General features: G+C 48.1%; 1 protein-coding gene across 3 annotated transcripts in view; it reads right to left on the reverse strand.

Moving 5' to 3' along the window:
• LOC110529054 (uncharacterized) overlaps positions 1 to 27,791 on the reverse strand; it is an 80,838-nt gene that overhangs the window by 20,140 nt on the left and 32,907 nt on the right. For all 3 annotated transcript variants that reach the window (XM_036984256.2, XM_090242050.1, XM_036984257.2), the window contains exons 2-4: positions 17,591 to 18,051; positions 4,095 to 4,299; positions 1,590 to 1,771 (exon numbers count right to left, since the gene is read on the reverse strand). In XM_036984256.2, the coding sequence (XP_036840151.2) occupies positions 1,590 to 1,771; positions 4,095 to 4,299; positions 17,591 to 17,849 (646 nt within the window). In that variant the 5' untranslated portion in view covers positions 17,850 to 18,051. The remainder of the gene's footprint in view (positions 1 to 1,589; positions 1,772 to 4,094; positions 4,300 to 17,590; positions 18,052 to 27,791) is intronic.

A 27,791-nucleotide genomic window follows, 5' to 3' on the forward strand; every position in this document is an offset into this window, starting at 1 on the left:
ATAGGGTGCATTTTGAGACAAACACACAGTAGACTAAAGTTGAGGAATTCCCCAGATTGTTAAGTACAACATGATATTATCTTCTGATAATATTTGGTTCCTGTGGTGAGGTGGTCAGTGAAGAACCTGACACTACTTTGACAGTTGGGAAAGAAGGGTGTAGCTCTCGAGTAGTGCCCTTGCTGTGATTTCTACATTTCGGGAAGCACCTCAAACTCCAGGCTTGTGTCCCAAATGGAACCCTATTGACTATATAGAGACCGGCGTTCCATTTGGGACAGAGGTTGGTGTGAGCCCAGGTCTTTTCCCACGGCCTACATTGACAGGTTAGATCACCAGACAACTCCCAGGGTCCGTTAAGGACAGGAGGGTTGTAACACTACTCCTGACCAATGCCTTGTTCAGGTAATGGAGTCAGATAGATCGTGTTTGTTCAACTTGACCAGGTCAATGGTCAACTCCCCTGTCAGCGTTTTCCCTCTGTTTATCCTTCCATGTGTCTGTCCTTTTCTGTCCCCCTCATCCTGTCTGGTTAAGGTAAGTATCCTCATCCTGTCTGGTTAAGGTAAGTATCCTCATCCTGTCTGGTTAAGGTAAGTATCCTGATATTTTCTCCTCATCCTGTCTGGTTAAGGTAAGTATCCTGATCTTTTCTCCTCATCCCGTCTGGTTAAGGTAAGTATCCTGATCTTTTCCCCTCATCCTGTCTGGTTAAGGTAAGTATCCTGATCTTTTCTCCTCATCCTGTCTGGTTAAGGTAAGTATCCTCATCCTGTCTGGTTAAGGTAAGTATCCTCATCCTGTCTGGTTAAGGTAAGTATCCTGATATTTTCTCCTCATCCTGTCTGGTTAAGGTAAGTATCCTGATCTTTTCTCCTCATCCTGTCTGGTTAAGGTAAGTATCCTGATCCTTTCCCCTCACCCTGTCTGATAAAGGTAAGCGTGAATATAGAACTAAATTAACTAATCAATGAGGGAAATGATCAGTCTCAGTTCCAGGTACCTAATCAAGGAAAGTTGAACTTAACCCAGTTAGCACTTACCCTCAATTTATCTACCATCTAACCCCGTCTATCTATCTGGTTAGGCAACAACATGGAAACAGGAGACTGATGGATCCTCATTGATTGGTTGAGTCAGTCCCAGACACCTCAACATGAGGACCGTAACGCTCAATAAGGAAAACATTGCCTCATTATCAGGAGCATTGAGCCATTGTGCATCCTGTTCCTGAATAAGTAGAAACATCTTCCTGGTACGTGATTCTGCTGAGCTTCCAAACGTCTGTTTGATTTGTGTTACTATACTAACTAAAGAACCCAGCAGATATAACAAGGCATTGATAGATGGCTAAATAGGTTTTGATGTCGAGTGGCGTAGCGGTCTAAGGCACTGCATCTCAGTGCAAGAGGCGCCACTACAGTCCCTGGTTCGAATCCAGGCTGTATCACAACCGGCCGTGATTGGGAGTCCCGTAGGGCGGCGCACAATTGGCCAGTATCGTCCGGGTTTGGCCGGGGGGGTAGGCCGTCCATTGTAAAATAAGAATGTGTTCTTAACTGACTTGTCTAGTTAAAAAAAAGGGATACTGTAGAGCTTCCTGTCCTTGGACTCTGATCTCATGCGGCTGAGCTGCTGCCTGTGACAGCGGAGGCTCCAGGGGTTGTGGCTGATCTTCTCTGAGCCCAAGCCGCTGTTGTTATCCAGCATCTGGAAGGGAATATCACTGTAGATCTGGAGCTCTAGACGAGGACTCTTCAGCTCCTGGAGACTGGAGGGAGAGGACACAGGGACAACAGGGTTAACACAGGAGAGACCGCTGGTTAAACTAAAGCATGTCAGTGTGGATCTGGAGCTCTAGACGAGGACTCTTCAGCTCCTGGAGACTGGAGGGAGAGGACACAGGGACAACAGGGTTAACACAGGAGAGACCGCTGGTTAACTAAAGCATGTCAGTGTGGATCTGGAGCCGCAGGTCAACTAACAGGTCAACTACAGCACCACAACATGTCAAGTGTGGATCAGGAGCTCCAGGGGCCTCATGTAGAAACTATACGCATCTACAAAAATAGACCCCCAAAAGATGGGTGTGCCAGTTTTCACTCAAAAGTTGTCATATCTAAAAACTGAATAGATGTGAGAATGTGCTTGACTTCCTGGTAACTTTTAAACCATGTGTATGCTCGGTTTCTAGTGGTTGAAGCATTCCATTGCAAACAGGCAGATTAGATTAGTATTTTGTGCAGACGGGGGATATATGATGGCATGCCTATTCATAACAACAACAGGTAAATATAAAAACAAGATTGTTATTATTGTTAGAAATATGAATCTATTTCCTTTTTAATTTCCATGATCATTTCAGAATAAATTGCTCACTTTTTCTGACTCGTGGATCATACTGGTGAAGTAGGCTACTGGCAGACCTACAACATCCACATTTCATTGGACCCATTTTAAAGTAGTAAATAGATCCCCTATAGATCCCGTAAAATCAACGTGTAAATGTCGGACCCGTGTTTCATGAGCTGAAATAATAGATCCCAGACACTCAAAAAAAAAAAAGCGAATTTCTCTCAAATGTTCAGTACGAATGTGTTTACATCTCTGTTAGCGACCATTTTATCCTTTGCCAAGATAATCCATCCACCTGACAGGTGTGGCATATCAAGAAGCTGATTAAAACAGCATGATCATTACACAGGTGCACCTTGTGCTGGGGACTATAAAAGGGCACTGAAATGCCACAGATGTCTCAAGTTTTGAGGGAGCGGGAAATTGGCATGCTGACTGCAGGAATGTCCACCTTAGCTGTTGCCATATAATTTAATGTTCATTTCTCTCAGCAGGCCTGTCCTACGCGGCGTCTCAGCAGGCCTGTCCTACGCGGCGTCTCAGCAGGCCTGTCCTACGCGGCGTCTCAGCAGGCCTGTCCTACGCGACGTCTCAGCAGGCCTGTCCTACGCGGCGTCTCAGCAGGCCTGTCCTACGCGGCGTCTCAGCAGGCCTGTCCTACGCGGCGTCTCAGCAGGCCTGTCCTACGCGGCGTCTCAGCAGGCCTGTCCTACGCGACGTCTCAGCAGGCCTGTCCTACGCGGCGTCTCAGCAGGCCTGTCCTACGCGGCGTCTCAGCAGGCCTGTCCTACGCGGCGTCTCAGCAGGCCTGTCCTACGCGGCGTCTCAGCAGGCCTGTCCTACATGACGTCTCAGCAGGCCTGTCCTACGCGACGTCTCAGCAGGCCTGTCCTACGCGACATCTCAGCAGGCCTGTCCTACGCGACGTCTCAGCAGGCCTGTCCTACATGACGTCTCAGCAGGCCTGTCCTACATGACGTCTCAGCAGGCCTACAGTAGGTCTGTCGTACATGTCTCTCCCTTCTGTGTGTAACACCTGAACAACACACGGGAACACAGGTTAACAACTAACGCAGGCCACCGAAACACAAACCCAGGGGCATCACAACATATTCAACTTAGTTATAGCCAACCTACATTATTTTAGTCTATCATATGAACAAATCAAGCAACTGGGTCCTACTCACTTCTCAGTGCTGTCGCTCTCGTGTGGTAGCCTCTCCTCCTTGATCTCAGGAGGTAGACACACACCATTCCCTATCCCCACTGCTCTACTCACTTCTCAGTGCTGTCGCTCTCGTGTGGTAGCCTCTCCTCCTTGATCTCAGGAGGTAGACACACACCATTCCCTATCCCCACTGCTCTACTCACTTCTCAGTGCTGTCGCTCTCGTGTGGTAGCCTCTCCTCCTTGATCTCAGGAGGTAGACACACACCATTCCCTATCCCCACTGCTCTACTCACTTCTCAGTGCTGTCGCTCTCGTGTGGTAGCCTCTCCTCCTTGATCTCAGGAGGTAGACACACACCATTCCCTATCCCCACTGCTCTACTCACTTCTCAGTGCTGTCGCTCTCGTGTGGTAGCCTCTCCTCCTTGATCTCAGGAGGTAGACACACACCATTCCCTATCCCTACTGCTCTACTCACTTCTCAGTGCTGTCGCTCTCGTGTGGTAGCCTCTCCTCCTTGATCTCAGGAGGTAGACACACACCATTCCCTATCCCTACTGCTCTACTCACTTCTCAGTGCTGTCGCTCTCGTGTGGTAGCCTCTCCTCTTTGATCTCGGAGGTGGAGCGGAGGAGGCTGCGCCGGGAGTGTTTCCTCCGGGGTTGGTCCCTCTCCGGTAGGTCCTCGTGGTCCAGGATCTCGCTCTCCACATACGGGTACGCTACCAAGTTGATGTATCCGTCAATATCCCCCTCAAAACATACCAACACCATGCCTAGAGGAGAGGGCAGAAGATGCACTTGGGTGATTTACACAATTACATTTGAAATATTTCTGGATACATTACAATGTTAAAAAAAAATGTTTTAATTCATTGGATTATAGAGTATGGAAAATCTTATGAAAATGTAAAATGTGTATGGAATAAAAATAAGCCTGCGTTAAATATTTTGATGATAATAAGGGTCTTCCATGGGAGAAAGACTGATGAGACATAATGTGCTGTCAGAAACCTGAAACTACAGGAAAATACCACCAGAGTGTAAGATAAGCAGGGAAAGGGAAACGATATGGGTTCAGGTTTATAGGAGATAGAGGTGAATGTCATCTCATCTGGCCAGGCAGTCTGTCACAACGTCAGGGTTAGGGAGAGGTTGAGAGGGAACAGGAGAGAGAGAGAGAGAGAGACAGAAATAGGACTCATCCATCTCCTCTTTGATTCATTCTAGAGTGGTAGAGAATGTGTAGGTGAAAGATTACAGTAGAGAGAGACCGGCAGGGTGGGGCCAGAGTGGGTAAATGATGCTAGCCACTCAGAGAGAGAAGGAGGCGGGCGAGGTAGGGAAAGGTAGAGTAGGGGCATTTCCTGAAACTTTCTGAAGAGACAATGGGAATGCCCTGTGTGTGCGGTACGAGCGTCAACCATTTTGTGTAGCCGTTAGCAATGATGCTAATGAAAACAGTCTTCTGGTTGATGGAAAGACTTTCCCAAAAACCTTCTCTATTAAAAGGTAACTACAATGTAGCCTTGTCAGTTTTACAAACTCTCCCACGTGGGCTACAAAAAAACACAGCTAGGGCAGGGAAGGATGGGGTGGTGTAGGGAAGGGTGGGGGACGACAGGGCGGGGGACGGCAGAGCGGGGGACGACAGGGCACGGCATGGCGGGGGACGACAGAGCGGGGGACGGCAGGGCGGCGGGGGACGGCAGGGCGGGGGAAGTATCAGGTTGGATGGGGAAGGGCAGCAGTGGGTAAATGCTCTTAGCCTCTCTCCTCTCCTGCTGACTCTTGATAGATAGATGATGGATAATGGATAGATAGATGATGAATGATGGATAGAGATGGACGGATGGATGGATGGATGGTTAGACAGCAGCTAAGGTTTTAGACTCTCAGATCCGGCCTAGATGATGTCACCAGCCGACCAGGGTTCAACACCGCTTAGCCAATGGAGACAAGGCTGATGTCAGGGGAAGACCATCTGTGCTTACGTGTGTAAGTGAGAGACAGCCAGAGAGCGTAAGAGGAGAAAACGTGATTATGTGAGCACAGCAGTGTAACTGTACTCCTGAAACAGACAGCTAATTCTGTCAGGGATCAGTTTAATGACCATTAAATATTCAGCCTGTGTGTGTGTTCAGAGCTCTTACACACAGACTGGTTCAATCCCAGGTGAGCCCCTGGCATGAGCACATATTCAAAAAGCTTCACCTTTTACAACATAACAAAGAAGAAGACATGGACAGATGGGACCTGATCCCAGATCAGCACTACAACATAACAAACAAGAAGACATGGACCGATGGGACCTGATCCCAGATCAGCACTACAACATAACAAACAAGAAGACATGGACCGATGGGACCTGATCCCAGATCAGCACTACAACATAACAAACAAGAAGACATGGACCGATGGGACCTGATCCCAGATCAGCACTACAACATGACAAACAAGAAGACATGGACCGATGGGACCTGATCCCAGATCAGCACTCCTATTTTGAGACTTCTCTTTCATGCAACAACAGCTAACTGAGCTCAGCAGCACGGAACAGGGCCATGTCGATCCAACTCAGGGCTTCCCATAGGGCCATGTCGATCCAACTCAGGGCTTCCCATAGGGCCATGTCGATCCAACTCAGGGGTTCCCATAGGGCCATGTCGATCCAACTCGGGGCTTCCCATAGGGCCATGTCGATCCAACTCGGGGCTTCCCATAGGGCCATGTCGATCCAACTCGGGGCTTCCCATAGGGCCATGTCGATCCAACTCAGGGGTTCCCATAGGGCCATGTCGATCCAACTCGGGGCTTCCCATAGGGCCATGTCGATCCAACTCAGGGCTTCCCATAGGGCCATGTCGATCCAACTCAGAGGTACCCATACTTTTTTTTTGGCCCACAACCCCATTTTAATATCTGAAAATTCTCGCGACCCCAACCATGGGAAATAAATAATGTAAAGTATTCAGATCCCTTCACTTTTTCCTCATGTTACGTTACAGCCTTATTCCACAATATATACATTTTTCTCCCTCATCAATCTACACACAATACCCCATGACAAAGCAAGTGTTCATGAGCAAATTCATGAAATATAAACAGAAATATTCAGATGTATTCAGACCCTTTGCTGTGAGACTCGAAATTGAGCTCAGGTACATCCTGTTTCCATTGGTCATCCTTGAGATGTTTCAACAACTTGATTGGAGTCCACCTGTGGTAAATTCAATTGATTGGACATGATTTGGAAAGGCACAAATAATTATATTTAATGTCCCACAGTTGATAGCGCATGTCAGAGCAAAAGCCAAGCCATGAGTTCGAAGGAATTGTCCGTAGAGCTCCGAGACAGGATTGTGTCAAGGCACAGATCTGGGGAAAGGTACCAAAGAAATGTCTGCAGCATTGAAGGTCCCAAAGAACACAGTGGCCTCCATCATTCTTAAATGGAAGAAGTTTGGAACCACCAAGACTCTTCCTAGATCTGGCCGCCTGGCCAAACTGAGCAATCGGGGGAGAAGGGACTTGGTCAGGGAGGTGACCAAGAACCCGATGGTCACTCTGACAGAGCACCAGAGTTCCTCTGTGGAGATGGGAGAACTTCCCAGATTGACAACCATCTCTGCAGCATTCAATCAAATCAGGCCTTTAGAGTGGCCAAATAGAAGCCACTCCTCAGTAAAAAGGCACATGACAGCCCACTTGGAGTTTGCCACAAGGCACCTAGACTCTCAGACCATGAAAAATAAGATTCTATGGTCTGATGAAACCAAGATTGAATTCTTTGGCCTGAATGCCAAGCGTCACATCTGGAGGAAACCTGGCACCATCTCTACGGTGAAGCATGGTGGTGGCAGCATCATGCTGTGGGGATGTTTTCAGTGGCAGGGACTGGGAGACTAGTCAGGATCGAGGAAAGATTAACGAAGCAAAGTACAGAGAGATCCTTGATGAAAACCTGCTCCAGAACGCTCAGGACCTCAGACTGGGGCCAAGGTTCACCTTCCAACAGGACTACGACCCTAATCACGCAGCCAAGACAACACAGGAGTGGCTTCGGGACAAGTTTCTGAATGTCCTTGTTGCACAATCAGAGCCCTGACTTGAACCCGATCAAACATCTCCGGAGAGACCTGAAAATAGCTGTGCAGCAACGCACCCCATCCAACCTGACAGAGCTTGAGAGGATCTGCAGAGAAGAATGGGAGAAACTCCCCAAATACAGGTGTGCCAAGCTTGTAGCATCATACCCAAGAAGACTCGAGGCTGTAATCACTGCAAAAGGTGATTCAACAAAGTACAGATTAAAGGGTCTGAATACTTGGGTGATATTTCAGTTGATTTAAAAAAATAAAAAATTGCAAACATTTCTAAAAACCTGGTTTTGCTTTGTCGTTATGGGGTATCGTGTGTAGATTGAGGCTGGAACGTTTCCAAATGCACTGTAGTTAACGGCCAATGTTTACCTTGTTTTATTTGGGGCTTTGGAAGTAAATTGTAAAACATTCTAACTGTATTTCTGATTTGTCTTCTCAACTCACCATCACATACTGTTCATGTGGGGCTGTGACAGTCAATTGAAAATGAGTCTGACACATCTTATCTCACCTCCACTAATGAGATGGGTGTGTTTGACGCATGTCAGGGGGCGTGGTTGATAGCGCACACCTCATCTCTACTGTCAAATCCAACCTGGATGGATATTGGGTTTTAATGCACAGACGAGAACACTGAATCCAGGTTCACACAGATATGAGCTGGAGAAGGGTACTAATGAGTTTTATGGTGCTTTCAAGACAACTAGGAAAGTCGGGGAAAAAACTAGGTCAAATCATGATGTCATGAATCTTCAAGTCGGAACTCCAGAGTTCCTGAGTTGGATGACCATTCAAAATGATTTCCCCCAGTCGGAGGTAGTCCCCCCCCCAAGTTCCTAGTTTTCTTGAACACACTGAAGTTGGAGTTATCCGAGTTCCAAGTTGTTTCGAAAGCGGCATTAATGCTCAGAGTCAGAAACCAAAGCTCCTCCGTCATGACCTGTGAATGCAGTTCCTTCAGCTGTTCGATTTCACTTACTGGCATATCAACTGAGCCAGGATCACAGTCAAACGGATTGGGAAGTAGGTCCCAAAGTGCTCATCCAAGCATTGGAGGTGAGCAGTCGTCACTCAAGTGGGGACACTAACCGTTGCCGTTTTGTGTTAGAAACATGCACAGCCTGAGGGAAGGGGGCGTGGTTCTCTTTTGAAAGACTCTCCAATAAGAATTCTTTCCCCTGGATCCACTGATTCACTTTTTTCCACCATATCGATTGCGTTCGGTAATATCAAAGTCTCTGCAGTAGAGACACCCTAACGACGCTGGGACAATTGCGTTACCGCCCTATGGGACTCCCAAACCCTGGCCGGTTGTGATACAGCCTGGAATCGAACCAGGGTCTGTAGTGACGCCTCTAGCACTGAGATGCAGTGCTTTAGACCACTGCATTTAGCCTACAGTCCTATCCAGAGCCACTTACAGGAACAATTAGGGTTAAGTGCTTTGCTCAAGGTCACATACAGATTTTTCACTTATTCGGCTCGGGGATTCGAACCAAAAACCCATCGCTCTTAACTGCTAGGCTACCTACCAAACTCAATAGGACCACGTTGACAGTGTTTTCCATTAGCACCGGCAGTTACCTCATCAGCCGGTTACTCATTTTCAGCCAGCTACTTTTCCACTTCATATTAACTAGGTTACTTTTAATTTAAAAGTTGAAAATTCGCTAGTCCGATTACCCGGGGGAAGTTGAAAAAAAAATAGACAAGATGAATATAATTAAATAAAAATATATTTTAAAAAATATACAAAAACTATATCAAACAATTAGGCCCATCAGAACTGGATCAATGGCCTCCAGATGTAATGTTTTACACACTGTCCTCCCAATCTCAGAGTATAATTGTTGTAGACCTGCATTGACAGGAACAAGCCGTTTTTAAAATCATTCAGGGTTTTTTTTTGTAGATAATTTTAGAAATTCATTGCTAGTTAGTGAGTTATTTGTCCAGTTGTAGCTCATTTTTGGTCAGCAATGAAAATCCTGGGAAAGTGATGTGTGCATCACCTGTGTGTGCCTGTGGCCCATAGCCAGAGGAGAGAGACATTACACAGCAGGTAAAATAATGAAAAACACAACAGACTAACAAGATAGCCAATTCCAAACATATTGTGTCGTTTGGCTGGTTCTCGCTAGTTAACTATTAGTGTGAATTATGGTCAATGTCATGTGCCATGTCCTAAAGTAACTCCTATAAGGTCAAGGTCTCCCCTGAACATGGAATATTTTTGACCTTACAAATAGATAAATATCTTAGTTTGCTACCTCGCCCATCTTAGCCATTTGATCCCTGGTTCATTGAATGAGGGAATCATTTTATAGAAGACAAAAACTATTTGGTTGTAATTGCATTGTTGCAGGGTGGCCAACCATCCTCCAGGAGAGATACTGGGTGTGCAGGATGGCCAACCATCCTCCAGGAGAGATACTGGGTGTGCAGGACGGCCAACCATCCTCCAGGGGAGATACTGAGTGTGCAGGAAGGCCAACCATCCTCCAGGGGAGATACTGGGTGTGCAGGAAGGCCAACCATCCTCCAGGAGAGATACTGGGTGTGCAGGAAGGCCAACCATCCTCCAGGAGAGATACTGGGTGTGCAGGAAGGCCAACCATCCTCCAGGAGAGATACTGGGTGTGCAGGAAGGCCAACCATCTTCCAGGAGAGATGCTGGGTGTGCAGGACGGACAACCATCCTCCTGGAGAGATACTGGGTGTGCAGGACGGCCAACCATCCTCCTGGAGAGATACTGGGTGTGCAGGACGGCCAACCATCCTCCTGGAGAGATACTGGGTGTGCAGGACGACCAACCATCCTCCTGGAGAGATGCTGGTTGTGCAGGACGGCCAACCATCCTCCTGGAGAGATACTGGGTGTGCAGGACGGCCAACCATCCTCCTGGAGAGATACTGGGTGTGCAGGACGGACAACCATCCTCCTGGAGAGATACTGGGTGTGCAGGACGGCCAACCATCCTCCTGGAGAGATACTGGGTGTGCAGGACGGCCAACCATCCTCCTGGAGAGATACTGGGTGTGCAGGACGACCAACCATCCTCCTGGAGAGATGCTGGTTGTGCAGGACGGCCAACCATCCTCCTGGAGAGATACTGGGTGTGCAGGACGGCCAACCATCCTCCTGGAGAGATACTGGGTGTGCAGGACGGCCAACCATCCTCCTGGAGAGATGCTGGTTGTGCAGGATGGCCAACCACGTAAGATAAAATACCGAACGGTTCCGGATTCGACCATATTAATGACCAAAGGCTCGTATTTCTGTGTGTTATTATGTTATAATTAAGTCTGATTTGATAGAGCAGTCTGACTGAGCAGCAGCAGGCCCGTAATCATTCATTCAAACAGCACTTTAGTTAGCTGGGTGTGCGCTAATACTGTTTCAAACGTCACTCGCTTTTAGATTTGGGGTAGTTATTCCTCTTGCGCTGCAAGGGCCGCGGCTTTTGTGGAGCGATGGGTAACGATGCTTTGAGTGTGGCTGTTGTCGTTGTATTGCTGGTTCGAGCCCAGGTAGGGGCAGGGAGGGGGACGGAAGCTATACTGTTACACTGGCAATACTATAGTGCCTATAAGAACATCCAATAGTCAAAGGTTAATGAAATACAAATGGTATAGAGAGAAATAGTCCTATAAATACTATATTACCTACAACCTAAAACCTCTTACATTTGGAATATTGAAGTCTCATGTTAAAAGGAACCACCAACTTTCATTATGTTCTCATGTTCTGAGCAAGGAACTGAAACGTTAGCTTTTTTTACATGGCACACATTTTACATGGCACACATTACTTTCTTCTCCAACACTTTGTTTTTGCATTATTTAAACCAAATTTAACATGTTTCATTATTTATTTGAGGCTAAATTGATTTTATTGATGTATTATATTAACTTAAAATAAGTGCTCATTCAGTATTGTTGTAATTGTCATTATTAAAAATAAAAAATGTAAAGATTTTTTTATTTTTATTATTATTTTGAATTTATTTTTTAAAATCGGCCGAATAATCGGTATCGGCTTTTTTGGTCCTCCAATAGTCGGTATCGGCTTTGAAAAATCATAATCGGTCGACCTCTAGTATATATATATATATACACCTGGCAGCGCTCAGTAAATTGAGGTTCTACTCTGTTGGATTTCAATGTATGTCAGTATAGTAAGCAAGACCAAAAATTAATTTTTTTTAAATAAAAAAAGGGGGGAAAAAAATAGTTGGACCTATTCAACGTCTATCTACATAGAGCAACAATAAAGTCTGTGAATAAAGCCTCCTACGAGGACATCATGTAATACCGTACCCTTTCTCCTCCTGACGGATACCAGGTATGTTAGAGTGTGACCTCAAGTCCTCTGTCAGGAAATAGAACAGTACATTCTCCTAAAATTAACCGCTGAGAGACACGGTACAGATCTCTCACTGCCTCCTCCTACAGGAACCACAGACCAGAGCCAGACCAGACCACAGCCAGACCAGAGCCAACACCACAGACCACAGCCAGACCAGAGCCAACACCACAGACCACAGCCAGACGAGAGCCAACACCACAGACAGACCAGAACCAGCACCACAGACCACAGCCAGACCAGAACCAGCACCAGCACCACAGACCACAGCCAGACCAGACCACAGCCAGACCACAGCCAGATGAGAGCCAACACCACAGACCACAGCAAGAGCCAACACCACAGCCCACAGCCAGAGCCAACACCACAGACCACAGCCAGACGAGAGCCAACACCACAGACCACAGCCATACCAGAGCCAACACCACAGACAGACCACAGCCAGAGCCAACACCACAGACCACAGTCAGAGCCAACACCACAGACCACAGCCAGAGCCAACAAAACAGACCACAGCCAGAGCCAACACCACAGACCACAGCCAGAGCCAACACCACAGCCAGAGGCAGAACCACCGACCACAATCAGACGAGAGCCAACACCACAGCTATTTCCACTGCAGTGCTTTTAATAGCTGTCTAACTCAAAATGATTGATTAGACCAAATGATGCCATCCCAAACACAGATGGCTGGCTGGGGAGGCAGGCGTGCTGCTCTACGTGCGTTATAACACTGTGGATTTACTCAGGATTTAGAAACACGGACCCACCGTAAATGAAGAAAAATATCCTCATCAGTTAGTCACACTTTGCCCGTAGAGTATATTACGTTCAGCAATATACTGAAAGATTAGCCAAATCAAAGATATTTTCAATATAAAAAATAAAAAAAGAAATGTAAGAAAAGTGTTATTGAAATCAAAATACTACTCATTATTAAGAACAAAACGGTAAAGGTTTTTATGACACAAATGTCTGCTTTGTAGCACCTACAGATTAAACATCATGGAGTCTTAAAGGGGAAGCCTGGGTAAATGGTAGCACCTACAGATTAAACATCATGGAGTCTTAAAAGGGAAGCCTGGGTAAATGGTAGCACCTACAGATTAAACATCATGGAGTCTTAAAGGGGAAGCCTGGGTAAATGGTAGCACCTACAGATTAAACATCATGGAGTCTTAAAAGGGAAGCCTGGGTAAATGGTAGCACCTACAGATTAAACATCATGGAGTCTTAAAAGGGAAGCCTGGGTAAATGGTAGCACCTACAGATTAAATATCATGGAGTCTTAAAGGGAAGCCTGGGTAAATGGTAGCACCTACAGATTAAACATCATGGAGTCTTAAAGGGGAAGCCTGGGTAAATGGTAGCACCTACAGATTAAACATCATGGAGTCTTAAAAGGGAAGCCTGGGTAAATGGTAGCACCTACAGATTAAACATCATGGAGTCTTAAAAGGGAAGCCTGGGTAAATGGTAGCACCTACAGATTAAACATCATGGAGTCTTAAAGGGAAGCCTGGGTAAATGGTAGCACCTACAGATTAAACATCATGGAGTCTTAAAGGGAAGCCTGGGTAAATGGTAGCACCTACAGATTAAACATCATGGAGTCTTAAAAGGGAAGCCTGGGTAAATGGTAGCACATACAGATTAAACATCATGGAGTCTTAAAGGGAAGCCTGGGTAAATGGTAGCACCTACAGATTAAACATCATGGAGTCTTAAAAGGGAAGCCTGGGTAAATGGTAGCACCTACAGATTAAACATCATGGAGTCTTAAAGGGAAGCCTGGGTAAATGGTAGCACCTACAGATTAAACATCATGGAGTCTTAAAAGGGAAGCCTGGGTAAATGGTAGCACCTACAGATTAAACATCATGGAGTCTTAAAAGGGAAGCCTGGGTAAATGGTAGCACCTACAGATTAAACATCATGGAGTCTTAAAGGGAAGCCTGGGTAAATGGTAGCACCTACAGATTAAACATCATGGAGTCTTAAAAGGGAAGCCTGGGTAAATGGTAGCACCTACAGATTAAACATCATGGAGTCTTAAAAGGGAAGCCTGGGTAAATGGTAGCACCTACAGATTAAACATCATGGAGTCTTAAAGGGAAGCCTGGGTAAATGGTAGCACCTACAGATTAAACATCATGGAGTCTTAAAGGGAAGCCTGGGTAAATGGTAGCACCTACAGATTAAACATCATGGAGTCTTAAAGGGAAGCCTGGGTAAATGTATTATGCAAACTTTGATCAATTATTTCTCAATTATGCTTCAACAAACAAAATGTAGAATATATACATGTCAACAATCCCTGCTCCAAGTCTATGGATTCATTTTGTGAATATCCCAAAGAATCATGGTCCTGTTTTGTTCTAGTTAGCTCTGTCCTCTCGTAGATACATAGACAGCGTGGCTAATGTTAACGTCTGCCTGATATTATAGTTATAACATCCTGTCTCCTCTCTCAGATAGAGAACTCTGTGTCCTGTCAGACCTGCCAAGAAAAGGCCAAACCCACACCGTGACAACAGGAGAATCAGATCAAAGCCTATGAGAACTCCTGGTCTGTCCTACTTTTGGCAGGGTGTGACATTGTTTTTCCCAGGAGACTTAGTGACAGTGTGCATCAAGGTCCACAGGGTCTGTCTCTCTCTCTCTCTCTCTCTCTCTCTCTCTCTCTCTGAAGGCTGCAGGGGAAAGCCTCTGAGTGGGTGACGAGGAACTGAATCCTACAGGAAACTAGGCTGTCTGTTTGACACGTCAAGAGAAAACACTCAGGAACAATGTTGGTTGAGAATCAGACCTCATTGTCTTCTGTCTGCAACGTTTAGGAGTGGAGGGACCCTAGGAGGGGTAGGAGTGGAGGGACCCTAGGAGGGGTAGGAGTGGAGAGACCCTAGGAGGGGTAGGAGTGGAGAGACCCTAGGAGGGGTAGGAGTGGAGAGACCATAGGAGTGGAGGGACCCTAGGAGGGTTAGGAGTGGAGAGACCCTAGGAGGGGTAGGAGTGGAGAGACCCTAGGAGGGGTAGGAGTGGAGAGACCCTAGGAGTGGAGGGACCCTAGGAGGGTTAGGAGTGGAGAGACCCTAGGAGGGGTAAGAGTGGAGAGACCCTAGGAGGGGTAGGAAAGGAGGGACCCTAGGAGGGATAGGAGTGGAGGGGTAGGAGTGTCGGGGTAGGAGTGGAGGGGTAGGAGTAGAGGGACCCTAGGAGGGGTAGGAGTGGAGGGACCCTAGGAGGGGTAGGAGAGGAGGGGTAGGAGTGGAGGGACCCTAGGAGGGGTAGGAGAGGTGGGGTAGGAGTGGAGGGACCCTAGGAGGGGTAAGAGAGGTGGGGTAGGAGTGGAGGGACCCTAGGAGGGGTAGGAGAGGTGGGGTAGGAGTGGAGGGACCCTAGGAGGGGTAGGAGTGGAGGGACCCTAGGAGGGGCAGGAGTGGAGGGACCCTAGGAGGGGTAGGAGTGGAGAGACCATAGGAGTGGAGGGACCCTAGGAGGGGTAGGAGTGGAGAGACCCTAGGAGGGGTAGGAGTGGAGAGACCCTAGGAGGGGTAGGCAAGGAGGGACCCTAGGAGGGATAGGAGTGGAGGGGTAGGAGTGTCGGGGTAGGAGTGGAGTGGTAGGAGTGTCGGGGTAGGAGTGGAGGGGTAGGAGTGGAGGGACCCTAGGAGGGGTAGGAGTGGAGGGACCCTAGGAGGGGTAGGAGAGGAGGGGTAGGAGTGGAGGGACCCTAGGAGGGGTAGGAGAGGAGGGGTAGGAGTGGAGGGACCCTAGGAGGGGTAGGAGTGGAGGGACCCTAGGAGGGGTAGGAGTGGAGAGACCCTAGGAGGGGTAGGAGTGGAGAGACCCTAGGAGGGGTAGGCAAGGAGGGACCCTAGGAGGGATAGGAGTGGAGGGGTAGGAGTGTCGGGGTAGGAGTGGAGGGGTAGGAGTGTCGGGGTAGGAGGAGGGGTAGGAGTGGAGGGACCCTAGGAGGGGTAGGAGAGGAGGGACCCTAGGAGGGGTAGGAGTGGAGAGACCCTAGGAGGGGTAGGAGAGGAGGGACCCTAGGAGGGGTAGGAGTGGAGGGGTAGGAGTGGCGGGACCCTAGGAGGGGTAGGAGAGGAGGGACCCTAGGAGGGGTAGGAGTGGAGGGGTAGGAGTGGAGGGACCCTAGGAGGGGTAGGAGAGGAGGGACCCTAGGAGGGGTAGGAGTGGAGAGACCCTAGGAGGGGTAGGAGAGGAGGGACCCTAGGAGGGGTAGGAGTGGAGGGGTAGGAGTGGAGGGACCCTAGGAGGGGTAGGAGAGGAGGGACCCTAGGAGGGGTAGGAGTGGAGAGACCCTAGGAGGGGTAGGAGAGGAGGGACCCTAGGAGGGGTAGGAGTGGAGGGGTAGGAGTGGAGGGACCCTAGGAGGGGTAGGAGAGGAGGGACCCTAGGAGGGGTAGGAGTGGAGGGGTAGGAATGGAGGGACCCTAGGAGGGGTAGGAGTGGAGGGACCCTAGGAGGGGTAGGAGAGGAGGGACCCTAGGAGGGGTAGGAGTGGAGGGGTAGGAGTGGAGGGACCCTAGGAGGGGTAGGAGAGGAGGGACCCTAGGAGGGGTAGGAGAGGAGGGACCCTAGGAGGGGTAGGAGTGGAGGGGTAGGAGTGGAGGGACCCTAGGAGGGGTAGGAGAGGAGGGACCCTAGGAGGGGTAGGAGAGGAGGGACCCTAGGAGGGGTAGGAGAGGAGGGACCCTAGGAGGGGTAGGAATGGAGGGGTAGGAGTGACGCCATCTGACTGTAATAGCTTTGCCAGTGTGATTTTGGCCGTTTTGCGTGGCACAACACTCCCTGAACTGTTGCACAGTGGCACCTCGGTCAGCGTGTGATGAACCACAGTGCTTTTCATGGCACGAGGCAGGAGTGCTCCGGTTCTCTCTCTCTCAACTCACTTTCATCATCCGAACAGAGGGACATTCATTTGACATTGGAACATTCCTCCCACCTCTGTACTGGGTCAGAATGAATGAATGGATGGACGGATGAATGAATGAACAGATGAATGAATGGATGAACAGATGAATGAATGAATGAATGGATTGATGAGCAGATGGACGGATGGATGAACAGATGGACTGATGAACAGATGAATGAACAGATGGACTGATGAACAGATGAATGAACAGATGGACTGATGAACAGATGAATAAATGGATGAACAGATGAATGAATGAATGGATGGATGAACAGATGGACGAACGGATGAACAGATGGACTGATGAACAGATGAATGAACAGATGGACTGATGAACAGAAGAATAAATGGATGAACAGATGAATGAATGAATGGATGGATGAACAGATGGACGAACGGATGAACAGATGGATGAACAGATGGATGAATGGATGGATGGATAGATGGACGGACGGACGACCAGATGGATGAATGGATGGACGGACGAACAGATGAATGAATGGATGGATGGACGAACAGATGAATGAATGGATGGACGGACGAACAGATGAATGGATGGATGGATGACGTGTGTTTAACTAAGAGCATGTCAGGTAACATTACACTACCATTGCTTGGTTCTGACGTGTGTGTGGGTGTGTGTCTGTTCCTCCTCTTACCTTTGTACTCTGCTGTAAACTCCTTCATCTCCGGAGGCAGCGACTCGTAGAAGCGTTGCTCCCGGCTGATGAGGGGTTTACACACCGTGTGGTCGTCGTAACGCATCATACTGGTGTGCCCTCCCACCTGGTGTACGAAGGGCTCTAGTGGTACCCCTCCACACCGCCGTCCCCCCTGGCCCAGCCCCCCGAGGCCTAACCCTGCCTGACTCGCTCCGTGCTTCCCCATTGCTGCTTCCATGGTGTGGGGAAGGCACATGGCGTTGGAGGGCCTGGTGGGGGTGGCGGGGGCATGGGCGAGCAGGCCGGGCGAGCGCGGGGTGCAGGGAGGCAGCTGGGAACGCACGCTGCCGCCGGGAGGGGGAGGAGCCAGCCCGCCAGCCGCAACCCAAACGGACCAATCAGATCCCGGCTCCTCGATGAAGAGCACCGGGCGATGACGTCACACCTCCGACAGCCACCTGAGAGATGTGAGGCAGGGTGGGGAGAGAGAGAAGAGAAGAGAACAACGTCAGTCAGAATTGTTCATTATTCAGGCCTTATTAGGGGTGTGACGTTTAAACACATTTGGGATCATTGACATTTATCACTCACGAGAGTGAGTGAGCGAGCGAGCGAGCGAGAGGGAGAGCGCGAGAGAGAGCGAGAGGGTTAATTGAGTGAGTGAACTAGCCGTACGCAGAACAGCATTTGAAGTATTTCCTATCCCAGGGCTCCGACAGCATCCAAACTGATTCACTATATAGTGCACTACTTTGACAAGAGCCCATAAGACACTATATAGGGAATAGGGTGCCATTTGGGAACGCCACCATACATTCCCCCCCAACAACAACAACACAAGAACAGCACACACGTCAAGGCCACATGACCTGGAAAATATAATTCCTCATAAAGTCCGACTACCTCATAAAATATCATTCTAATAATGCTGGGGTGCTTAAATGTGTCCTGTTACACACTTGTACAAATGTTTTGAATGGAAATGTCTTTCTTGCGTATCGTAACTCTCCCTGAGACAAGCGCAGGGAGTGGGGTCACGGCCAGGGTCACCAATGTCCAGCGCCTCCAATTATGGTTTCAGTTCCTTGCTCAAGGGCACAGCGACATATTTGTTTTTGTTTTTCAGCTCGTCGGCCCCGGGATTCAAACCCACAACCTTTTGGTTACTGGCCCCCTATTAATATGTATATGTCTCAGTGTAGGTCTAGGCTTAGCTACTCTCTGTAAGTAGGGGGATGTTTGAGTTACAGATACACTTTTAAAACAACGATGTTAGGACATAGGAGTCTGCAGTGTCTCAGTGTAGGTCTAGGCTTAGCTAAGTAGGGGGATGTTTGAGTTACAGATACACTTTTAAAACAACAACGTTAGGACATAGGAGTCTGCAGTGTCTCAGTGTAGGTCTAGGCTTAGCTACTCTCTGTAAGTAGGGGGATGTTTGAGTTACAGATACACTTTTAAAACAACAACGTTAGGACATAGGAGTCTGCAGTGTCTCAGTGTAGGTCTAGGCTTAGCTACTCTCTGTAAGTAGGGGGATGTTTGAGTTACAGATACACTTTTAAAACAACAACGTTAGGACATAGGAGTCTGCAGTGTCTCAGTGTAGGTCTAGGCTTAGCTAAGTAGGGGGATGTTTGAGTTACAGATACACTTTTAAAACAACAACGTTAGGACATAGGAGTCTGCAGTGTCTCAGTGTAGGTCTAGGCTTAGCTACTCTCTGTAAGTAGGGGGATGTTTGAGTTACAGATACACTTTTAAAACAACGACGTTAGGACATAGGAGTCTGCAGTGTCTCAGTGTAGGTCTAGGCTTAGGAGAGAGACACACCTGAAATCTTCCAGTGGAAAAATTCATGTATGGATCTGTAGGTTAATCTGCAGAGAGCCAATCGGGACTCCTTATCCACGTAACAGAACAAACAGATAGCTCACCTGACTCACCGGCCTATTGGATTATTCATCTGACAGGTGACGTGTTTTCCATTCCACAATAGAAGCTTTCCCAAATATAGGCTAATCAATTGTTAAAACAACACAGGGGTCTGTTTTCCAGAGAGCATGTTGACTGGCTGCATCGCCGCTTGGTGTGACAAATGTGCATACGACCTACGACCCAGTACATAGCTGGGGCCAAGCTTCCTGCCACCTAGCACCTCTATACCAGGCGGTTTCAGAGGAAGTCACAAAACATTTCAAAGACTCCAGCCACCCAAGTCACGTAATGTTTACTCTGCTACTTAACAACAAGCAGTGCCAGTGCACCAAGTCTGGAAGCAACAGGAACCTGAACAAGCCTTAAGACTGCTAAACAGTTTGCTAAACAATTAGCTAAACAGTGAGCTAAACAGCGAGCTAAACAGTTAGCTAAACAGCTAGCTAAACAGCTAGCTAAACAGTTTGCTAAACAATTAGCTAAACAGCTAGCTAAACAGCTAGCTAAACAGCTAGCCAAACAGCTAGCCAAACAGCTAACCAAACAGCTAACCAAACAGCTAACCAAACAGCTAACCAAACAGCTAACCAAACAGCTAACCAAACAGCTAACCAAACAGCTAACCAAACAGCTAACCAAACAGCTAACCAGCTACCCGGAATATCAGCATTGACCCTTTTTTGCCCAAACTCATCACATACGCTGCTATTGTTTATTATGTGTTTAATCTTTGTATTATTTATCTTTTCTGTCTCTCTGCATGGTTGGGAAGAACCCGTAAGTAACAATGTCACTGTTAGTCTACACCTGTTGTTTACCAAGGATGTTACAAATACAATGATTTGGTACAGGAGTAGGCGAGGAGGCGTAATCTGGGAAAACTGGCCCATAGTAGTGACAACTGGCCCATAGCAGTGAGAGAATGCCGCCAACTGGCCCATAGCAGTGAGAGGATGCCTCCAACTGGCCCATAGTAGTGACAACTGGCCTATAGCAGTGACAACTGGCCCATAGCAGTGAGAGAATGCCGCCAACTGGCCCATAGCAGTGAGAGGATGCCTCCAACTGGCCCATAGCAGTGACAACTGGCCCATAGTAGTGACAACTGGCCTATAGCAGTGACAACTGGCCCATAGCAGTGAGAGGATGCCTCCAACTGGCCCATAGCAGTGACAGCTGGCCCATAGTAGTGACAACTGGCCTATAGCAGTGACAACTGGCCCATAGCAGTGAGAGGATGCCTCCAACTGGCCCATAGCAGTGACAACTGGCCCATAGTAGTGACAACTGGCCTATAGCAGTGACAACTGGCCCATAGCAGTGAGAGGATGCCTCCAACTGGCCCATAGCAGTGACAACTGGCCCATAGCAGTGAGAGAATGCCGCCAACTGGCCCATAGTAGTGAGATAATGAGAAATGGGTGGGTGCAGCGTGGGTGGGTACAGCGTGGGTGGGAGGGTACAGGGTGGGTACAGGGTGGGTGGGTGGGGGGGGGTACAGGGTGGGTGGGTAGTGTGGGTACAGTGTGGCTGGGTGGGTAGTGTGGGTACAGTGTGGCTGGGTGGGTAGTGTGGGTACAGTGTGGCTGGGTGGGTAGTGTGAGTACAGTGTGGCTGGGTGGGTACAGTGTGGCTGGGTGGGTAGCGTGGCTGGGTGGGTAGTGTGGGTACAGTGTGGCTGGGTGGGTAGTGTGGGTACAGTGTGGCTGGGTGGGTAGTGTGGCTGGGTGGGTAGTGTGGCTGGGTGGGTACAGTGTGACTGGGTGGGTACAGTGTGGCTGGGTGGGTAGTGTGGGTACAGTGTGGCTGGGTGGGTAGTGTGGCTGGGTGGGTAGTGTGGCTGGGTGGGTACAGTGTGACTGGGTGGTTAGTGTGGCTGGGTGGTTAGTGTGGGTACAGTGTGGCTGGTTGGGTAGTGTGGGTACAGGGTGGGTGGGTGGTTAGTGTGGCTGGGTGGTTAGTGTGGGTACAGGGTGGGTAGTAGGGGTACAGTGTGGCTGGGTGGGTACAGTGTGGCTGGGTGGGTACAGTGTGGGTACAGTGTGGGTGGGCGGGTAGTCTGGGTACAGTGTGGCTGGGTGGTTAGTGTGGGTGGGTGGGTAGTGTGGGTACAGTGTGGGTGGGTAGTGTGGGTACAGGGTGGGTAGTGTGGGTACAGTGTGGCTGGGTTTACAGTGTGGTTGGGTAGTGTGGGTACAGTGTGGCTGGGTGGGTAGTGTGGGTACAATGTGGCTGGGTGGTTAGTGTGGGTGGGTGGGTGGGTAGTGTGGGTACGGTGTGGGTGGGTGGTTAGTGTGGGTGGGTGGGTAGTGTGGGTACAGTGTGGCTGGGTGGGTAATATGGGTACAGTGTGGCTGGTTGGGTAGTGTGGGTACAGTGTGGGTGGTTGGTTAGTGTGGCTGGGTGGGTAGTGTGGGTACAGTGTGGCTGAGTGGGTTGTGTGGGTACAGTGTGGCTGGGTGGTTAGTGTGGGTACAGGGTGGGTGTGTGGGTAGTGTGGGTACAGGGTGGGTGTGTGGGTACAGTGTGGCTGGGTGGGTAGTGTGGGTACAGTGTGGCTGGGTTTACAGTGTGGTTGGGTAGTGTGGGTGGGTGGGTAGAGAGTGGGTGGGTACAGTGTGGGTACAGGGTGGGTGGTTAGTGTGGGTGGGTGGGTACAGTGTGGTTAGGTAGCTGGCCGATAGACTAACTTACCAACCTAAACACAGGGTTAATTTAGTGACTGTCAGTGGCTGACATAAAAGAGGAAACCCTGCTGACACACAACCACGTTTAGAAATTGCACCTTGTGTATTCTACTATTCTATTCTGTCAACAGATGTTGAAATCAAGTGGCCGACCTGAAAAATAAAATTCTTATTCCCCCCCCGAATGAGAACGATTTGCCAATTCCTTATACAAATGCATATTTTTATGCTCCTTGCACATTTATAAAAACACAGACAAGACAGCTAGCACCTAAGTCTGTGGCTAAAATGATGCTAGCAGAACGTGGTACTTACCGCAAGGGCGCGAGCGCGACAAACTGAACATACATTTTCCTCAATCATGTTGATTGATACTTCCGTCGTAGTACGGGTCTGCTCTGTGACACATTTTGAGAGTTAAGACATAAAAAGGGTACAAAACGGTTTAAATGGATACTTGGGGATTTAGGCAATGAAGCCCTTTACTTCCCCAGAGTCAGATTAACTTGTGGATACACATTTTTAATATGTCTCTGCGTGCAGTTTCTATATATATTCATATATTTTTCTGCTTATCTAAGCACAGGCTACCTCTCTCTCTGGCTGTCTGTATCCTCCTGACTGGCGTTTCTAAAATAATTAACATGAAATGCTTTTCAGCACTATTCAGTGGATTTAGTTATTGCTTTGCTCTTCTAAAGTCTTACCACCCTAAAGTCTATCTATGGCTCTGGCAGGTCAACAACAGTGACATCATTTTGTCCGATTTGACCTCGGCCCTTTCGGCTTAATTTGCATCACCTTGGAGGCATGCGAGCCTTTGGGCGGTCGGCGACAGCAATGCGGAAAGTCTGGACTAAATTTACAACGTTAAAAGGACTAATGTCAGAGTGCGAAGGATTTAACACGGACCACAAATAGACACTGACAGCTTCTGTCAGTTTACATTATACTACTACTATAGATATATACATTATACTTATAGAACTGTATCTTGCCTACATACATATATTTTATTGATTTAACTAGGTGAGTCAGTTAAGAACAAATTTTTATTCTCCGTGCATGCAGACAATGCAGAAAAAAAAAACTATTCCAAAAAAGAATCGATCTTGACAGCGTCTGTCAGTTTACAAAGATCCACCCAGTTTAGGACTCATAGAACTGTACAGGCTACATGGTCCATTAGTAAAGCACTATGCATTTCTCCATGCAGACACCTCACAGTCAATTCACATTGTACTTATAAACAACCATCGCCATGGCTACATGTATACCATGTATGCATTTGTTTGTGCTTGCAAAACACTGGGACGAAATAGAAGTGTTTTAAAAATAGGCAGGGTGGCGTAATTCCTATTTTATGCTAGGGCCACCCTGGTAGATCGGAGATTATGACAGCGAATCTAGAGATACTAAAGGAAAAGTGGTAAGTGACCACGTGACAGTCTTGTTGTAGACCACTGGGTGCATTCCAAATGGCACCCTAATTCCCTTTTTTAGTACACTACTTTTGAACAGGGCAGTCTGGTTAAAGTAGGGAACAGGATGCCATTTGTGACAGAGCCACAAACAGGTGAGGAAGGAGATAAACACTGGCTGTCTGCTTCAGAAGGGTTAACAGAGACTGTGCATCACAGTGACTCCATTACACCCTGGGTTGGAAAGTAGGTCCCGAATGCTCACCAGGCATGAAAGCAGAATACATATTTTAAAATGACTGTTCTTATTGGACAAGTTCAGGCAGCAGGGGCCCTACAGACACAGTTTAGGCAGCAGGGGCCCTACAGACACAGTTTAGGCAGCAGGGGCCCTACAGACACAGTTCAGGCAGCAGGGGCCCTACAGACACAGTTCAGGCAGCAGGGGCCCTACAGACACAGTTCAGGCAGCAGGGGCCCTACAGACACAGTTTAGGCAGCAGGGGCCCTACAGACACACTTCAGGCAGCAGGGGCCCTACAGACACAGTTTAGGCAGCAGGGGCCCTACAGACACAGTTTAGGCAGCAGGGGCCCTACAGACACAGTTTAGGCAGCAGGGGCCCTACAGACACAGTTTAGGCAGCAGGGGCCCTACAGACACACTTCAGGCAGCAGGGGCCCTACAGACACAGTTTAGGCAGCAGGGGCCCTACAGACACAGTTTAGGCAGCAGGGGCCCTACAGACACAGTTTAGGCAGCAGGGGCCCTACAGACACACTTCAGGCAGCAGGGGCCCTACAGACACAGTTTAGGCAGCAGGGGCCCTACAGACACACTTCAGGCAGCAGGGGCCCTACAGACACACTTCAGGCAGCAGGGGCCCTACAGACACACTTCAGGCAGCAGGGGCCCGACAGACATAGTTCAGGCAGTAGGGTCCCGACAGACATAGTTCAGGCAGTAGGGTCCCTACAGACACTTCAGGCAGTAGGGGCCCGACAGACATAGTTCAGGCAGCAGGGGCCCGACAGACATAGTTCAGGCAGTAGGGGCCCTACAGACACTTCAGGCAGTAGGGGCCCTACAGACACTTCAGGCAGTAGGGGCCCGACAGACATAGTTCAGGCAGTCGGGGCCCGACAGACATAGTTCAGGCAGTCGGGGCCCGACAGACATAGTTCAGGCAGTCGGGGCCCGACAGACATAGTTCAGGCAGTCGGGGCCCGACAGACATAGTTCAGGCAGTAGGGGCACGACAGACATAGTTTAGGCAGTAGGGGCACGACAGACATAGTTTAGGCAGTAGGGGCACGACAGACATAGTTTAGGCAGTAGGGGCACGACAGACATAATTCAGGCAGTAGGGGCCATACAGATATACAGTTGAAGTCAGAAGTTTACATACACTTAGGTTGGAGTCATTAAAACTCGTTTTTCAACCACTCCACAAATTTCTTGTTAACAAACTATAGTTTTGGCAAGTCGGATCGGACATCTACTTTGTACATGACACAAGTAATTTTTCCAACAATTGTTTCCCTACAGATTACTTCACTTATAATGTACTGTATCACAATTCCAGTGGGTCAGAAGTTTACATACACTAAATTGACTGTGCCTTTCAACAGCTTGGAAAATTCCAGAAAATGTCATGGCTTTAGAATCTTCTGATAGGATAATTGACATAATTTGAGTCAATTGGAGGTGTACCTGTGGATGTATTTCAAGGCCTACCTTCAAACTCAGTGCCTCTTTGCTTGACATCATTGGAAAATCAAAAGAAATCAGCCAAGACATCAGAAAAAAAATTGTAGACCTCCACAAGTCTGTTCGTCCATGGGAGCAATTTCCAAACGCCTGAAGGTACCACGTTCATCTATAGGACCATGTGAAGATGCTGGAGGAAACAGGTACAAAAGTATCTATATCCACAGTAAAACGAGTCCTATATCGACATAACCTGAAAGGTCGCTCATCAACGAAGAAGCCACTGCTCCAAAACTGCCATAAAAAAGCCAGACTACGGTTTGCAACTGCACATGGGGACGAAGATCGTACTTTTGGAGAAATGTCCTCTGGTCTGATGAAACAAAAATAGAACCATAATGGCCATAATGACCATTGTTATGTTTGGAGGAAAAAGGGGGAGGCTTGCAAGTTGAAGAACACCAACCCAACCATGAAGCACAGGAGTGGCAGCGTCATGTTGTGGGGGTGCTTTTCTGCAGGAGGGACTGGTGCACTTCACAAAATAGATGGCATCATGAGGAAGGACAATTATGTGGATATATTGAAGCAACATCTCAAGACATCAGTCAGGAAGTTAAAGATTGGTTGCAAACGACTTCCAAAGTCGTGGCAAAATGGCTTAAGGACAACAAAGTCAAGGTATTGGAGTGGCCATCACAAAGCCCTGACCCCCATCCTATAGAACATTTGTGGGCAGAACTGAAAAAGCGTGTGCGAGCAAGGAGGCCTACAAACCTGACTCAGTTACACCAGCTCTGTCAGGAGAAATGGGCCAAAATTCACCCAACTTATTGTGGGAAGCTTGTGGAAGGCTACCCAAAACATTTGACACAAGATAAACAATTTAAAGTCAATGCTACCAAATACTAATTGAGCGTACGTAAACTTCTGACCCACTGGGAATGTGATGAAAGAAAAAGCTGAAATCATCCTCTACTATTATTATGACATTTCACATTCTTAAAATAAAGTGTTAATCCTAACTGACCTAAAACAGGGAATTTTTACTAGGATTAAATGTCAGGAATTGTGAAAAACTGAGTTTAAATGTATTTGGCTAAGGTGTATGTAAACTTCCGACTTCAACTGTAGTTCATATAGTAGGGGCCTGCCGATAAACTGTAGTTCATATAGTAGGGGCCTGCCGATAAACTGTAGTTCATATAGTAGGGGCCTGCCGATAAACTGTAGTTCATATAGTAGGGGCCTGCCGATAAACTGTAGTTCCAGTTCAGATATTCCCAAACTCGGGGACGAGCAACACCGTCGGGGGTATGCCAAGTAAACTCGGGGACGAGCAACACCGTCGGGGGTATGCCAAGTAAACTCGGGGACGAGCAACACCGTCGGGGGTATGCCAAGTAAACTCGGGGACGAGCAACACCGTCGGGGGTATGCCAAGTAAACTCGGGGACGAGCAACACCGTCGGGGGTATGCCAAGTAAACTCGGGGACGAGCAACACCGTCGGGGGTATGCCAAGTAAACTCGGGGACGAGCAACACCGTCGGGGGTATGCCAAGTAAACTCGGGGACGAGCAACACCGTCGGGGGTATGCCAAGTAAACTCGGGGACGAGCAACACCGTCGGGGGTATGCCAAGTAAATGTGATTCACATGTTTTTTGTATTCACATTTTCAAACAGTACATTTATATTTTCTAAATGGGGCTATACATTTTGGTGAGTTCCTCACACGACTGGCCTATCTGGGTGATGGTTTTTCTTTCCTGAATGATCCGGATCTAGGATTAGAGGGACTCTTCTCAACTATATTCAATGTGCAGGACAAAATTGAGGCTTTGATTAAGAAGTTGGAGCTCTTTTTCTGTCTGCATTAACAAGGACAACACACAGGTCTTTCCATCATTATACGATTTTTTTGTGTGCAAATAAACTGAAGCTTACGGACAATGTCAAATGTGATATAGCGAAGCACGAGTGAGCTTGGGTGCGCAATTACACAGGTACTTTCCCGAAACGGACACCTCCAGTTCACTTACCGATATCTGAACAAGAGAGCCTCATTGAAATTGCAACAAGCGGTTCTGTGAATTTCATACTGAATTTCATTGAAATAGGAATGTTGATCCAAATCGAGGTTATTGATCGCTGTTCTAAAATGTCCAGAAGATGTTTTTCGGTCACTGGAAATAAAATATATATATATTTTTTTTTCTAATAGCAGGATTGGTCAGGAGCTGGTAAGACAGTTGCTATGGCGCTGCATCTTCTTCAGCTGACAGTGACATCATAAAAATTCACCCATAAAATTATATCAGCAAATCTAGATTCCAGAGATATCATGGTGATGCCGTCCAGCCAGCAGTGGAGGTCTATGTGTTGCTGACGTCTTTGCACCAGGTTTCCATGTGAGACAACAGATTGTCGACTCAACACGA

The sequence above is a fragment of the Oncorhynchus mykiss genome, chromosome 7 (genome assembly GCF_057628025.1).
Source record: "Oncorhynchus mykiss isolate SJ-2025 chromosome 7, ASM5762802v1, whole genome shotgun sequence".
Classification (NCBI taxonomy): Eukaryota; Metazoa; Chordata; class Actinopteri; order Salmoniformes; family Salmonidae; genus Oncorhynchus; species Oncorhynchus mykiss.